At 47.7% G+C, this 14,376-nt stretch overlaps 1 protein-coding gene and 2 pseudogenes across 5 annotated transcripts in view; 1 reads left to right on the top strand and 2 right to left on the bottom strand.

Annotated features, from left to right (window-relative positions):
• Positions 1-14,376, bottom strand: part of tbc1d5 (TBC1 domain family, member 5) — a 44,290-nt gene that overhangs the window by 9,050 nt on the left and 20,864 nt on the right. For all 3 annotated transcript variants that reach the window (XM_083646543.1, XM_083646545.1, XM_083646544.1), the window contains 3 exons: positions 2,525-2,697; positions 1,722-1,864; positions 1,210-1,316 (listed from right to left, as the gene is read on the bottom strand). In XM_083646543.1, the coding sequence (XP_083502669.1) occupies positions 1,210-1,316; positions 1,722-1,864; positions 2,525-2,697 (423 nt within the window). The remainder of the gene's footprint in view (positions 1-1,209; positions 1,317-1,721; positions 1,865-2,524; positions 2,698-14,376) is intronic.
• LOC310785698 (programmed cell death 6-interacting protein pseudogene) lies at positions 3,193-5,316 on the bottom strand (annotated as a pseudogene). The gene has a single exon. The product of its transcript is annotated as a programmed cell death 6-interacting protein pseudogene (transcript).
• LOC310785193 (transcription elongation factor SPT6-like) lies at positions 7,001-12,399 on the top strand (annotated as a pseudogene). The gene is made up of 2 exons: positions 7,001-7,199; positions 7,506-12,399. The product of its transcript is annotated as a transcription elongation factor SPT6-like (transcript).

Raw genomic sequence — 14,376 nt, 5'->3', positions numbered from 1 at the left:
GCTGCTGTCATACTGGATCAGCCACTTCCTGGATCCCCATCCCAGGGAGCGATAGTGGACAGGAGTGTGGCGAGTTGGTGTGTTTTGGATGTACGGGTCAGTGGCCCTGGAGAGGAGGATGGTTTGGACCCGAATAGTGCAACACTGTTGGGTCAGGTCAAAGAAGCGGTGCTGTCAGCTCTTAACATACACACACACGTCAACACCTGGCTTAGATGGAATCAGAAGTGAAGGAATGTGGGCCTTCTGGATTGTGTGTGAGAGGGAGAGAAACAGAGAGAGAGTGTGTGACTGTGAGAGAGAGTGGCACAGCGAGCCAGCGAGATAGAGATGTGTGTTAGCGTTTTGTACAGTTATGGCAAAAATGACACTTTTGCACCTTCACATGTTATTTTCACATTTTATTTTTATGATCAAGTTTCTTTTCTGACCCCCCCCCCCCCCCCCCCCCCCTCCCAATTGTACTTGCCCAATTTCCCTGCTGCCCCGGTCATTGCTCCACCCCCTCTGCTGATCTAGGGAGAGCCGTAGACTAACACGCCCAATACATGTGCAGTCGCCAGCTGCTTCTTTTCACCTGACAGCGAGGAGTTTCAGCGCAGGACGTAGCATGCAGGAGCATTATGCTATTCCCCCGAGTTTCCCTCCTCCCCAAACAGGTGCCTCGACCGACCAGAGGAGGCACTAGTGCAGTGACCAGGACACATACACTAAATCCGGCATCCCACCAGCAGACACGGCCAATTGTGCCCTCTATGGACGCCTGACCAAGCCGGAGGTAACACGGGGGTTCAAACCTACGGCCCTCGTATTGGTGGGCAAGTAATCTACCACTACACTACCCGGAGGGCTGTATTTTCACTTTTAACAGGGCAGTATTTCTAAAAGCATCAGCAGCTCGTTTTCACTCTTGGTGTCCTCCTCTTATTGAGGTCAGACCTCTACTACTTTATTACATCGGGGTGCAGGTACAACCCTAAGGCAAACACACTATGTACAGTACTTGCCATGTTTAGAAACTAAAAATAACATTTTCATGTTCAGCCTGGGGAGAGGGATTTCCCTTTCACGTATAATGGAAGCACTTGATATACCACACGGTGGTACAAGGGAAATTAAAATATACAAACACGTCATCGTGGAGAAAATAAAAAGGGGATATATATGATAACCCCTGATTAATTTGTCAGTCCGACTGTGTTTGCTTACCTTGGGATCTCGGAGGAAGAGAGCCTTATGTAGCAGAGCGTGGATGTCTCCTATAGGAGGGTAGTGCATGAGCAGACCCAGGCAGGTCTGGAAGTTACTAGCGATCACTGAAAGAGACCGACACAAATGCATTATTAGTGAGGCATTATGAGTTAAAGGTATTCACCATATGTAGCCCCGCCCAGTTGACCCATTGTGTCACGACTTTCTGTTCAAAATGACAGCTGTTTTACCTGCTCAAACTAGTCTGACTCACCTGCTCAAACTAGTCTGGCTCACCTGGTCAAACCTAGTTTGACTCACATACTGTATGAGTCAGACTAGGTTTAAGAGTCACAGGAAGTGCAAACACAATCAGAACTTCCGATTGTGTTTACACTTCCTGTTAAGACTCTCAAGCCAGACTGTCTCTTCTACATAAGGTGAATACTATGCAACTATTTCATTAAATGTTTTATGACAAAATTGCATGGCGCAACAACCATTGTTTTAATATGATAAATGGAACTTACGTGCGTCTCGGATGTAGAGCAGCATGGCCACGAAGATGTAGTCCACCAGGTCCAGAGTGATGCTGTCTGCAAACAGGGCATCCCAGACTACCAGCAGGTCCTGGAGAGGGAACTCACGGCCAAACAGCAGACGCACCCACCGGCTGGGTGCACACACACACACACACACACACACACACACACACACACAGACACACACAGACACAGACACAGACACGCACACACACACACAAAGTCAGGAAAATTATGCTGAGGTAGCCTACAGTAGGGAGTTCACGACTACTGAATTTTAGTAGTCATCGACTACTCCCAAAAGGTAGCCGACTAGTCTATTAGTCACGCGAGATATATCATATTTGTTTCACCTAATAAGAATGATCAATTCTCATCAAAAAGGTCTCAAAAACAGCCAGTAAAAGGTTCACTAATGTAGGCGGGACTAACTTGGGGGTATGTGAAATAGCAGAGTCCTTGATTGGCTCTGAGAGGCTGTTTACAAATGAGCCACTAAACCCCAGCAACTTGTCTGAGCTGGAGATAGACTGTTTGACTGTCTTTCCCTCTCTAAATACCTTACATTCTGTTTATTCAACATGGCATGATGTAAAAAATGATTGTTCAATCAAATCTACATTCGATTTATTTAATTATTTATTTATATTGTTTATTCTTAAAACCATAGATGAATGATTAGTGGACTGTGATGCGGTGTCGACTAATGGTTTTGATAGTCAACTAGTCTGTGAAAGCCCTAGCCTACAGTGAAGAAAAGGAATAGACTCACTGAATTTGAATGTACTCACATGCCATAGATTTGCGGGGCGATCTCCAGCCGGTTGAGGTGCATGTGCAGTTCCACGTCATGCTTCTTCACCAGCTGGTCCTGGATGCGGTTGACTTTGGTCACTATGGCAACGGACGGGCCCGCGTCCTGGGGCCGAGCGAAAGGGATGCTCGTGAGCATCTCCTCCTTCCCCTGGAGGAGAAATATTGTTATAGAATATTACATCAACGATCAGTGACTGTGTCCGTGCAATAAACAGACATACAGACGTACACAGACTCGTCAGTAGGACATCACCTCAGTATTTAGGTCAGGGAAATTAGCCAACACAGACTCCTTGTAGTTACACTGAGCTGTGCATTAGAAAAGCACATTGACAACAATGAAAATACATGAATTACATTGCAATTTATTTTTTTTCTAGTGCATTTGCTAGTTGTTTGTATCTCTGATTCTTAACTGCAAAACTACTACTGAAGGTGGTGCTGAAATTGGCCCAGAAGTTGTATCTCTAATTCTTAACTGCTAAACTACTACTGAAGGTGGTGCTGAAAATGAACTTTCCCCTATATTTACATCTATACAACATTCTCCAGCAAAAACTGCTTATAGGCTTAGGTATTCCTAACCTTCCAGAATAGCTAATATGATCCGTCACATCAACCAATCACAAACAAAATAAAAACATTATTTGAGTATATGGTTAAGCAGTTCAACCCGCTCTGTCTCGCGGGCAAAAACGATGTCACTGCACTTGTTCTGGAACTTCAGCAGGATTTCTGTAAAGTTGTTGTAGAACTTGGTGCCTTCGCGCAGGGTGTTGCTGATCTCAACGTAGCTGTCGTTTGCCGAAGCCAGCTTCTTCAGAACCCCGCCATTGGCCTCTGAGTTGGACTGCATCAGACGGATGAACTCCTGGTGGGATGTCTGCACGTGTCCCAGCAGCTTTTCCTGCCTGCAGAGGTTGGCCTGTACGCTCTGGTTGTACGCTCCATACGACTGGTCCAGCTGGCCGAGTGACAGCTGCTCCTCGTTGATGGCCCCGTCCTGGGAGAGCACCGTCAGGAAGGTGGTGTTCATGTCAAAGTTCACAGACTTGATCTCTGCCTCCAGGCGCTCCCTCTCCTTCTTCAGTTGGTCTAGCTGGGTCAGCTGGGAGCGCAGCACGTTCACTACCCCGCTGACCTGCAGTGTCTTGGCTGGGTTGGCCGCGATGAGCTCGTTCTCTGGTTTACACAAGAGAGCGATCATGCCACAGTGCTTGTTGTAGCGCTCCCTCACCACCTGGTCCGCCTGCACCGCCATGTTTAGGTCACTGCGGTATTTGGCGCCCTCTGCGCGAAGCGACTTGTACAGTTTCCCAGAGGGGGTTCGGTTCCAGCGCTGGTTGAAGTTGTCTCTCAGCTCGTTGTCCGTTGTTTCTTCATCGTCCAGCATCTTCAGAGACTTGTCCAGGATCGCTGTGTTGCGGGTCAGTAGTTCAGGCAGGTATTTGATCAGCTGCTCAATGCTCTGCAGTCCTCCCTGCTGCACAATGCCTCTACCCTTCTCAGCAACGTATTGTGGGATAGGGTCTCCTGGCACGTCCTCGAGAGCTGCTGGCAGGTTCAGAGACACCAAAACCACGTTGCAGAGGTTGGTGGCCTCCCTCATAGTTACCACCAATCTGTTGACGGTCTCATCCTTCCTCTGGCTGTAAATGCTCATGGACTGTTGCACTGCCATGGGAATCATCTTCTCAAACAAGTCTGTGAACTTCTGGCTGAGTGGGGGTGTTATGGCGGTGGCTTTGGCCAGCGTTGCCTTTCCAATATGCTCCAGGGCCTTGACCTCAGGCACGCGATCGTGGTAGATGAAGTCATTGTCTTTCCTGGCAGTGGTCAGGGCCCGGTTGATCTTCTCACTCAGGTTCTTAATGCACATGTACTCGTCGTAACGAGACGCCACCGTGCTCACCAGCTCTGCTGCATGCTGCAACCGAGCGATCTCCTCACCGAAGCGTTTTTTCTGCTTGTCCATGAGGCTCTGGTGCAGCTCAGCGTTTGCCTGCATGATGCAGTGCTTAGCCGCCAGCACTGGCAAAACTTCCTGAAAATACAAATACTTGGGAAGGTTCTCTTTGTACTGGCATTGCTTAAAGGAGTCACCATAGAAATCTGCGGCCTGATTGGCCAGCTTAGCAATTACAGCATCTTTCATTTTATTTGAGGTGGCATAGAAGAAGAAGACCTCCTGGGCCTGGGCCAGCATGATGAGGCTGAGGGTGCCCACAGTCTCGGGAGAGATGTCCATGGTGGGCTCCCTGTTCAGCGTTGACAACACCGTGTCCTTGATGTGGCTGAACGCTCCGCTGGCCAACTGGTAGTATCTGGCTGCAGCCTTCAGTCCCTCGTCGCTGTCCAGGTTCTGCTCTGAGGCAATCTGACTGGCCAGCGCAGCAGCATTGAACAACACACAGGTCTTTTCATAGCCCAGACTGGTTAAAGCAAGCTTGATTGAGCCACCAAACAGCCCTTTATCAAAGGCATCTTTCCAAGTGAAGGTTAAGCAGAGCTGGTTTTCCGAGAAGGGAAACTTGGGCTCTAGGGCACACAGTTGGTCATAGTATCTCAGCAGGAGCTCCAGCGAGCTCTCATGTTTGTCCAACGGTCCCAGGGCGCTTTTGCGGAGCTTGTTGAGCTTCTCCACGGCGTGGACATACTCCCCTTGCTCCTCGACTGCTGGATATGTCGCCGCGACAAATTTCGAGAAGGGTTTTACCAGGTCCACCTCGGACGACTTCTTTAACGGTACTGAAATAAACTTTGTCATTTCGGCCCGCAAAAATGAGACTAATTAAGACTAGAGACTGGTGATGTATTGAACAAAAACAACAGGTAGGAGCTACTTGTCAGTACCTGCACTGGTCCTACTTGTAGCCTCTGCAGGGAAGGATTTATGACCTCACTGATGATGTCACAATGCCTATGACAGTGTCAGTGATGATCTCACTAGATAATGTCATCATCGCTCGAGTGACATCACTGATGACAGCACAATTGCCCAACTGACATCAGTGATGACAGTCTGACATCACTGATGATGATGTCACAATGTCTATGACATCAATGATGAATTCATAATGAATGAATACCCACATCATCAGTGGGAATGACATCATCAGTCACCATTGACTCGATGATGATGACATTGATGTCATCGCTCTGGCATGACATCATCAGTCACCAGTGGCCGATGATTACGTTATCGCTCTGGCCACCAATTGACGATTGTGATACCGCATCGCCAGAGGTTTCAACACGGAACCTCCGGCCCGGACAGATTTGTGTTCACGCTGCACGTCCCGCTCGGGGGGAAAACCCAAACTGTTGCTATAGCAACTGCTGTTTTTCCTCTGCACCTTACCTACGGAATTTGTGTAACTTTTTATTGTTTAATTAGTTGTTGATGTCATTGATGCTACTGCTGCTGTAACGCCAGAATTTCCCTACGGGGATGAATAAAGTACTCTATCTATCTATCTATCTATCTATCTATCTATATCTAGCAACCTGCGTTAGCATGGTAGCTACCTACTAGCGAACAATGCTAACCGAACATGCTGAATGCTGAATTTCACACAGAGCGAAACACAGATGATACAAACACAAACGTTAACATTACATAATTAAGAACTCAACTTGTGTGTTAAAACGTCAACAAACGTCTTTATAATAATTCTGTGATTATCATTAATGACGCAAGTAGCCATTTTGATGTGGCTGTGACGTCAACTCGGAGAAACCGGAGCTCTGAATGATACCCGAATTTCCGAGCTGTAATTCCGGCCTGAACGACCGTTCAATTCACTTTTTACAGGTCGGAACCCATTTTTTCTGGCGGTCCGAGTTGTCTTGAACAGGGTATTAGGAACAGGGGTACAGGGGGGCTGAGGAGTTGGACTTGCAGGGACAAAATGTAGGGAAACAGTGGATGGATAAATCCAGACGGTAATGCAACATAAAGGATGCCAACTGCAAACCCAGACCCGCCCAGACCCATACATAATCAGTGACAGTGAATTATGACGTCATCAGTGATGTCACTCGAGCAATTGTGATGTGATCAGTGATGTCACTCAACAATTGTGATGTCATCAGTGATGTCAAAATCCTTCCTGGCTGAAGTGGTGGTGGAAGACGGATAATTTTGACGCTCAGGTACGATAATTCAACATTTCCACCTGGCAACACTGGTGGCCGGCAGCCAAGTGCCTGGCAATATTTTTGCGAGGCAGCCAGATGACCGATGATGTCATCAGTGATGCCATCAGTAACACACATGCTGCCTGGCATATAACGTATTTGCCGTTGACTAGACATTGTGACATCTTCATTGAGGTCATAAATCCTTCCCTGCAGAGGCTACATGTAGGACTCGATAAGTAACTTAAAAAAACAATCAAATTATATTGTAGATATTTACAGAATATAGCATCGCAGCGAGACGAGCAAGTATGTCAGACTTCATTCAGAATCAGGCTGAAGAGTCAGAGGAGTTTGAGGAGAAAGACCTTAAGCCCAAAAAGACCCAGAGGATTATGGAGGAAGATGATGAAGAGGAAGAAGAGAACACAGAAGACCAGAATGAGCGAGGGAATTTAAGGGGACTGATTGATGGAGTTGAGGAGCAAGAGGAAGAAGAGGCTGAAAAGAGTGGCACTGGTGGGACCAGTGACTCAGAAGATGAAGTTAGACATCGACACAAAAAGCACAAATACAATGATTACCTGGATGACAATGATCTTGATCTAATTGCAGAGAACTTGGGAGTTAAAGTGAAAAGGAGAAAAAAGAAATATCACCATATGAAAACGATGGACGATGACGAAGAGGATGATGATGAGAAGAACTTGATTGCTGATGAGGCCTTTCATGGAGACAGAGAGCTGGACGTGGGAGAGACGTTCGATCTACCTCTCCAACAACAAGATATTGATGATGAGGAGTACGAGGAAGAAGAGGCTCAAAGGAGTGGCAGTGGTGGGGCCAGTGACTCAGGAGATGAAGGTAGACATCGACGCAAAAAGCGCAAATACGATGATCACCTGGATGACGATGATCTTGACCTAATTTATGAGAACTTGGGAGTTAAAGTGAAAAGGAGGAAAAAGAAATATGACCGTGTAAAAATGATCGACGACGACGAAGAGGATGATGATGAGAAGGACTTGATCGCTGATGAAATCTTTCATGGAGACGGGGATGGAGACAGAGAGCTGGAGGAGGGAGAGACGCTCGATGGGCCCCTCCCACGACCAGATATTGATGATGAGGGAGAGGATGAGGAGTCGGACATAGATGATTTTATTGTAGATGATGACGGCCAACCCATCAACAAGAAGAGAGGCGAGACATTTTCAGTACACACAGATACAGCCCTCCAAGAGGCCCAGGAGATTTTCGGTGGCGACTTTGATTTTGCTGACTTCGACATGGAAGCTTATGATCAGACTGAGGAGGAGGAAGAGGACCAGGATGATGAGAGCTGGGACCGACCCAAGAAGCACATAAAGAGGAGGCAGGGGAGGAAGAGCATCTTTGAGATCTATGAGCCCAGTGAGCTGGAAAGCAGCCACATGACCGACCAGGACAATGAGATCCGCTCTACAGACATGCCCGAGAGGTTCCATTTAAGATCCATCCCTGTTAAACCTGCTGAGGACAATGAGCTGGAGGAGGAAGCAGAGTGGATCTTCAGACACGGCTTCTCCACCCTTACTATCTCTAGCCAGGAGAGCACATATTATCTAGACAGAGGGACAACCACAAACTTAAGCAGGAAAGGCCCAAGCACAATTGCCAAGATCAAGGAGGCCCTCAACTTCATGAGGAATCAACAGTTTGAGGTTCCCTTCATAGCTTTCTACAGGAAAGAATATGTGGACCCGGAGCTGAAAATCAATGACCTGTGGAAGGTGTGGCGGTGGGATGAGAAGTGGACCCAACTGAAGACCCGGAAGCAGAACTTGACAAGTCTGTTCCAGAGGATGCAGTCCTACCAGTTTGAGCAGATCTCTGACCCTGACAAACCTCTGGCCGATGCCATCTGTCCTCTGGACACCGCTGATATGGAGAGACTGAAAGATGTCCAGAGCCTTGATGAGCTGAGCGATGTGCACAACCACTTCCTACTTTACTATGGCCGACACATTCCAGAAATGCAGAACGCTGCCAAGACCAACAAAAAGAAGATCCAGACGATCAAGGAAGTGTCAGAGGATGGTGATGACGAGTTGCAGGTAGAGGAAGAAGAGGAATGCAAAGGACCTGATCTCAAGCTGGCATGTCGCAGGGACATGTACAGCGTCTGTCAGAGCATAGGCCTCAATGGTTTGGCAAAAAAGTTTGGATTAACTCCAGAGCAGTTTGGAGAAAATCTGAGAGACAGCTACCAGCGTCACAAGACAGATGAGTTCCCTGCCGAGCCTGTGGAGCTGGCCAAAGATTATGTTTGCAGTCAGTTCACCACACCTGAGGCAGTGCTTGAAGGGACCAGGTTCATGGTGGCCATGCAGATTGCCCGTGAACCTCTGGTCAGACATGTCCTCAGAGAGACCTTCCAGGAGAGAGCCAAGATCAACATCAAGCCCACTAAGAAGGGCAGAAAGGAGGTGGATGAGGCTCACTTTGCCTATTCGTTCAAGTATCTCAAGAACAAGCCCGTGAAAGAGCTGAAAGAAGATCAGTTCCTGAAGATGTGCCTGGCAGAGGAAGAGGGGATGCTCACCATTCACATCTGTATTGATATTATAGGGTATGGTGGCAATCAGACATACTTTGATGAGATCAAGCAGTTCTACTACAGAGATGAGTTCAGTCACCAGGTGCAGGAGTGGAACAGGCAGCGGACCTTAGCTATAGAGAGATCCCTCAACCAGTTCCTCTACCCTCAGATGTCCAAGGAGCTCAAGAGCAAACTTATCACTGAAGCAAAGGAGAACATTGTCATGTCCTGCTGTCGCCGGTTATACAAGTGGCTGAAGGTGTCTCCTTACAGACCACATCAGCAGGTTGAGGAAGACGATGATCTGATGGATGGGAGTCAGGGCAAAGGCATCCGGGTACTGGGGGTGGCCTATGCACCCAGTAGAGATACACCAGTGTTCTGTGCTCTGATCAACGGAGAAGGAGAGGTGGTCGACTTCCTGCGTCTGCCCTACTTCATGAAGAGGAGGAACGCCTTTAGGGAGGATGAGAGAGAGAAAAAGTCCAATGACATTGAGAACCTGAAGAAGTTTCTGAGCAGCAAGAAACCTAATGTGGTGGCTGTTGCTGGGGAGAATAGAGATGCCCATATGATAATGGAGGACATCAGGTGGACTATCAGTGAGCTTGAGCAAGAGTCTTCTCTGCCCACTGTGGGAGTGGAGCTTGTTGACAATGAATTAGCTATGCTCTACATGAACAGCAAGAAGTCTGAGGCTGATTTCAAGGATTACCCTCCCCTGTTGCGGCAGGCTGTGTCGATAGCCAGGAAGATACAGGATCCTCTGGTGGAGTACACTCATGTCTGTAGCAGCGATGAAGATATTCTCTGTCTCAAACTGCACCCACTTCAGGAACATGTGGTGAAGGAGGATCTGCTCAGTGCACTGTACTGTGAATTCATCACCCGGGTCAACAAGGTGGGAGTGGACATCAACAGGGCCATCGCCCATCCTTACACTCAGAGTTTAGTGCAGTATGTCTGTGGCCTGGGACCAAGGAAGGGGTCCCACCTGCTCAAGATCCTGAAACAGAACAACACTCTTTTGGAAAACCGAACCCAGCTCCGCATGTTGTGTCACATGGGACCCACGGTCTTCATCAACTGTGCCGGTTTCATCAAGATTGACACCGCCTCGCTGGGAGACAGCACAGACTCCTACATTGAGGTTCTGGATGGGTCTCGGGTGCACCCTGAGACATATGAGTGGGCTCGTAAGATGGCTGTGGACGCCTTGGAATACGACGAGTTGGCAGAAGACGCCAACCCAGCCGGAGCTCTCGAGGAGATCCTGGAAAACCCAGAATGTCTCAAAGATCTGGACTTGGACGACTTTGCTGAAGAGCTGGAGAGACAGGGTTATGGGAACAAGCGAATTACACTGTATGATATCCGTGCGGAGCTGAGCTGCAGATACAAAGACCTGAGAGTTCCCTACAGAGTCCCTAACACCAAGGAGGTCTTCACCCTGCTCACTAAGGAGAATCCTGAGACCTTCTATATAGGGAAGCTGATCACCAGTGTAGTAACTGGTATCGCTCACCGGTGGAGTTATGACCAGGCCATCCGTAATGACTCCACAGGACTGTGGCACTCCCCCTTCTGCCAGCAGGACAACTTCCCTGAGCTCAGCGAGGTGTGGACCCACTTTGACAGCAGCTCATGTCCGGGGCAGGCCATCGGGGTGCGGACCAGATTAGATAACGGCGTACAGGGATTCATTCCCACCAAGTTTCTCAGTGACAAGGTGGTCAAACACCCTGAAGAGAGGGTCAAGGTGGGCATGACGGTACACTGCCGCATCATGAAGATTGACATAGAGAAATTCCACGTCGACCTCACATGCCGCACCTCGGACTTAATGGACAAGGGCAACAAGTGGAAGCTGCCCAAGGACAGCTACTACGACTTTGACACCGAGACAGAGGACCAAAAACAGCATGAGGAGCTCAAGAAGAAACAGCATCGAACACCATATATAAAGCGTGTGATCGTCCATCCCAACTTCTACAACATCAGCTTCAACCAGGCAGAGAAGATGATGGAGACCTTGGACCAGGGAGACTTGGTCATCAGGCCCAGCAGCAAGGGAGAGAACCACCTCACGGTCACCTGGAAAGTGGCTGATGAGATTTACCAGCATGTGGACGTGAGAGAAGAGGGCAAAGAGAACACCTTCAGCTTGGGACATACCCTCTGGATCAATAATGAAGAGTTTGAAGATCTGGATGAGATTGCAGCTCGCTACATTCAGCCAATGGGGGCATTTGCCCGTGATTTGCTCGTCCATAAATACTTCCAGGATTGCAATGGAGGAGAAAAAGAGAAAATGGAGGAGCTGTTGATCAGAACGAAGAGGGAGAAGCCTACTTTCATTCCTTACTTTATTTCGGCCTGTAAGACTCTTCCAGGAAAGTTCCTACTGGGCTACCAGCCCCACGGAAAACCACACATTGAGTATGTGACCATCACCCCAGATGGCTTCCGGTACCGCTCTCAGATGTTCTCTACCGTGAATGAACTGTTCCGCTGGTTCAAGGAACATTACCAGGAGCCTGTACTAGGCATCATGCCCCGCAACAGCAGCCGAACAAGGACACCTGCATCTCTGAATGCCACCCCAGCAAACATCAACATCGCAGACCTGACACGAGCCATCAACGCTCTCCCTCGCAACATGACTTCTGAGATGTTCAGTGCCATCACCGCAGTCACAGGCCAGAGCCCCAACACCACACCAGCACAGTGGGGCTCCAGCTACGGCGAGAGCACAGGGGGAGGAGTAGGCAGCTCCTCTCCCTATCATGTGTTTGCCACATCGCAGCAGCCCATAGCTATGCCCATGATGACACCCAGCTACTCCTACACCACACCCAGCCAGCATGCCCTGGGCACGCCACAGTACCCCGGCTCCACCCCACAGTCCTCGCACTCACTGCACCACGGCCATCACAGCAGTCAACCCGGACACGCATCTAGCACACCCTCATCCACCTTGTCCAGAGGGCGCACGCCTGACATGGCAGGAGCAGCTGCCCAAGTCCAACAACAGCTCAGCGGTGGACTGGGAAAGATGGCCGAGGAGTGGGTGAAGGAGAAACACCGAGGGACAGGCTGAAAAAGATGAGGATGACGCCGCGGCCATAGATATATATAAAGGCTAGATGGCTTAAGGCGGAGTCAGCAGCGTCGTTGAACGGCCGTCATCTTGCTACAGTGCCTTTCTGGTACGCTCTATGGTAGCTGGTGACCTTCACAGACAAAAATACTCATAACTCGCTGAAATCTTGACGGATTTACAAACGGTTTGGTTTATTACAAGCATATTCCGTTCCCGAGATAGACCAAAAAAAAAAAAAAAAAACACTAAAAACACTATTTTTTTGATGGGCTCCAAATTACACCAAAATTAAACAGAAGCATCTATGCCATGAGAGGGATTCAGGCACAAAGTTTCATGCAGTTTCATCCATTTCCCTAGGAGTTATGATCATATGATGTTGCCATACTAACCCAACAACAGATGCTCATAACTCCTAGTAGCTCCCTGTAGCAAGATGGCCGCCATGCGACGACGTCGCTCTCCATTGGCCGGCAGCGCGGGTAAGCTATCTAGCCTTTATATATATCTATGGCCGCGGCCGCCGCCCACCTCCATGATCGAGAGCACACCCACGTTCATCAGCAGAGATGGATGTGATGGACCGATAGAACACGGAGGGGGGTGTCTTCTGCACACACCCCTCACAAAGGCCATCCTTTCTACTGCCTCTTCCATCTGGATTTCCCCATTCTGCCTTCTGTCTTCATCTCTCATGTGGGAGAGACAAACGTTACGTTCATTTGACTGTTCAGACACCAGCCAAATAACGTTAAACTTCCATGATACAGAATGATCTTCTCGACCACAGAGTGGTTATTGTTTAGACTAGTTTGACATTTTCAACTGACCAATAGCCTCCCTGTCCTGTAGAGGTTTTCACTGACATTTGCAGTCCAACATACTGATTGATATTCACGACATTAATACCATCTGCGCATCATTGTATTCTTTCATTGAAGAATCATACAGTGGCGATACTGTCTAACTGTTCTGCCAGACTTTTATCTACATTATACCCTATTTGCTATGAGCTAACCAGGGGTGTAGGGATGTCACGATACCAAAATTATGAGTTCGATACCGATACCTGCCTAAGTATCTCGATACCGATACTGAAACGATACCACGGCAAAAAACTAAAACATCAGGAAAAGTATTGGAATAAATAGAGGGGACAAAACATGGAACTTAAAACTTATTTTATTGATTTAACAAGGTAATGCACAGCCATGTAGTAATTTTACTACATGCTGGTAGTACTGCCACCACGTGTGGCGCTGAACATGCTAGAACTTTTATTATCTAGTGTAAAATTAACATAATCTCTCCTGTAAACATATTTTAAAGGAATGTCAACCGTTTAAACTTATAAATAATATAAATAAAATATATTTTCACACAGCTGCTACACTATTATAGCTATTTGTTTTATCCAAAAAAAGTACTCTGTACTTGCAGCTCCTAAGCTTCATTAACATGAAGTGCCTGATTTATGGTTAATCTAGTAATATATATTATTTTCACACATAAATGTAGGCTTATTATGTGGTGTATTCCCAGCCCCCCCCCCCCCATACGTGTAGGCTAGGTGTTTTTTACAATGAATTCGTATATCATTAATAATTGGGATTATTGTAAATATTAGGATAGGTGAGATCAGATGACTGCTTACCATGTAAAAGCTTTAATAACACTGGCATTGAGGACCATAGTGTTATTAAATATTGTACATGGTATGCAGTCATCTGATGTCCCCTCCCCTAAACGTTACATGTCATGACTTTCTCCTTGGCAGAGATCTGTGCTCCAGCACATTGCCTCGTGTTTCACTGTAAACGAGTAGGCTATTGTGACAAGCGAACTTTTTCAGTGAAACAAGTTCGCTTGTCACACAATACTCGTTGGACTTATTTGAGGGCATGTATGTTTATCGTTCACGTTCGCTAACCTGTCGGTCTTTAAACTCTTTGAACAGGTCGGGGTGGCTGTCGGCAAGATGTTTAGCCAGGTTCGATGTGTTT

Source organism: Poromitra crassiceps (assembly GCF_964638095.1).
Source record: "Poromitra crassiceps genome assembly, chromosome: 11".
Lineage (NCBI taxonomy): Eukaryota > Metazoa > Chordata > Actinopteri > Beryciformes > Melamphaidae > Poromitra > Poromitra crassiceps.
The sequence above is the reverse complement of the archived record's forward strand: the minus strand, read 5'-3'. Positions and strand labels throughout refer to the sequence as shown.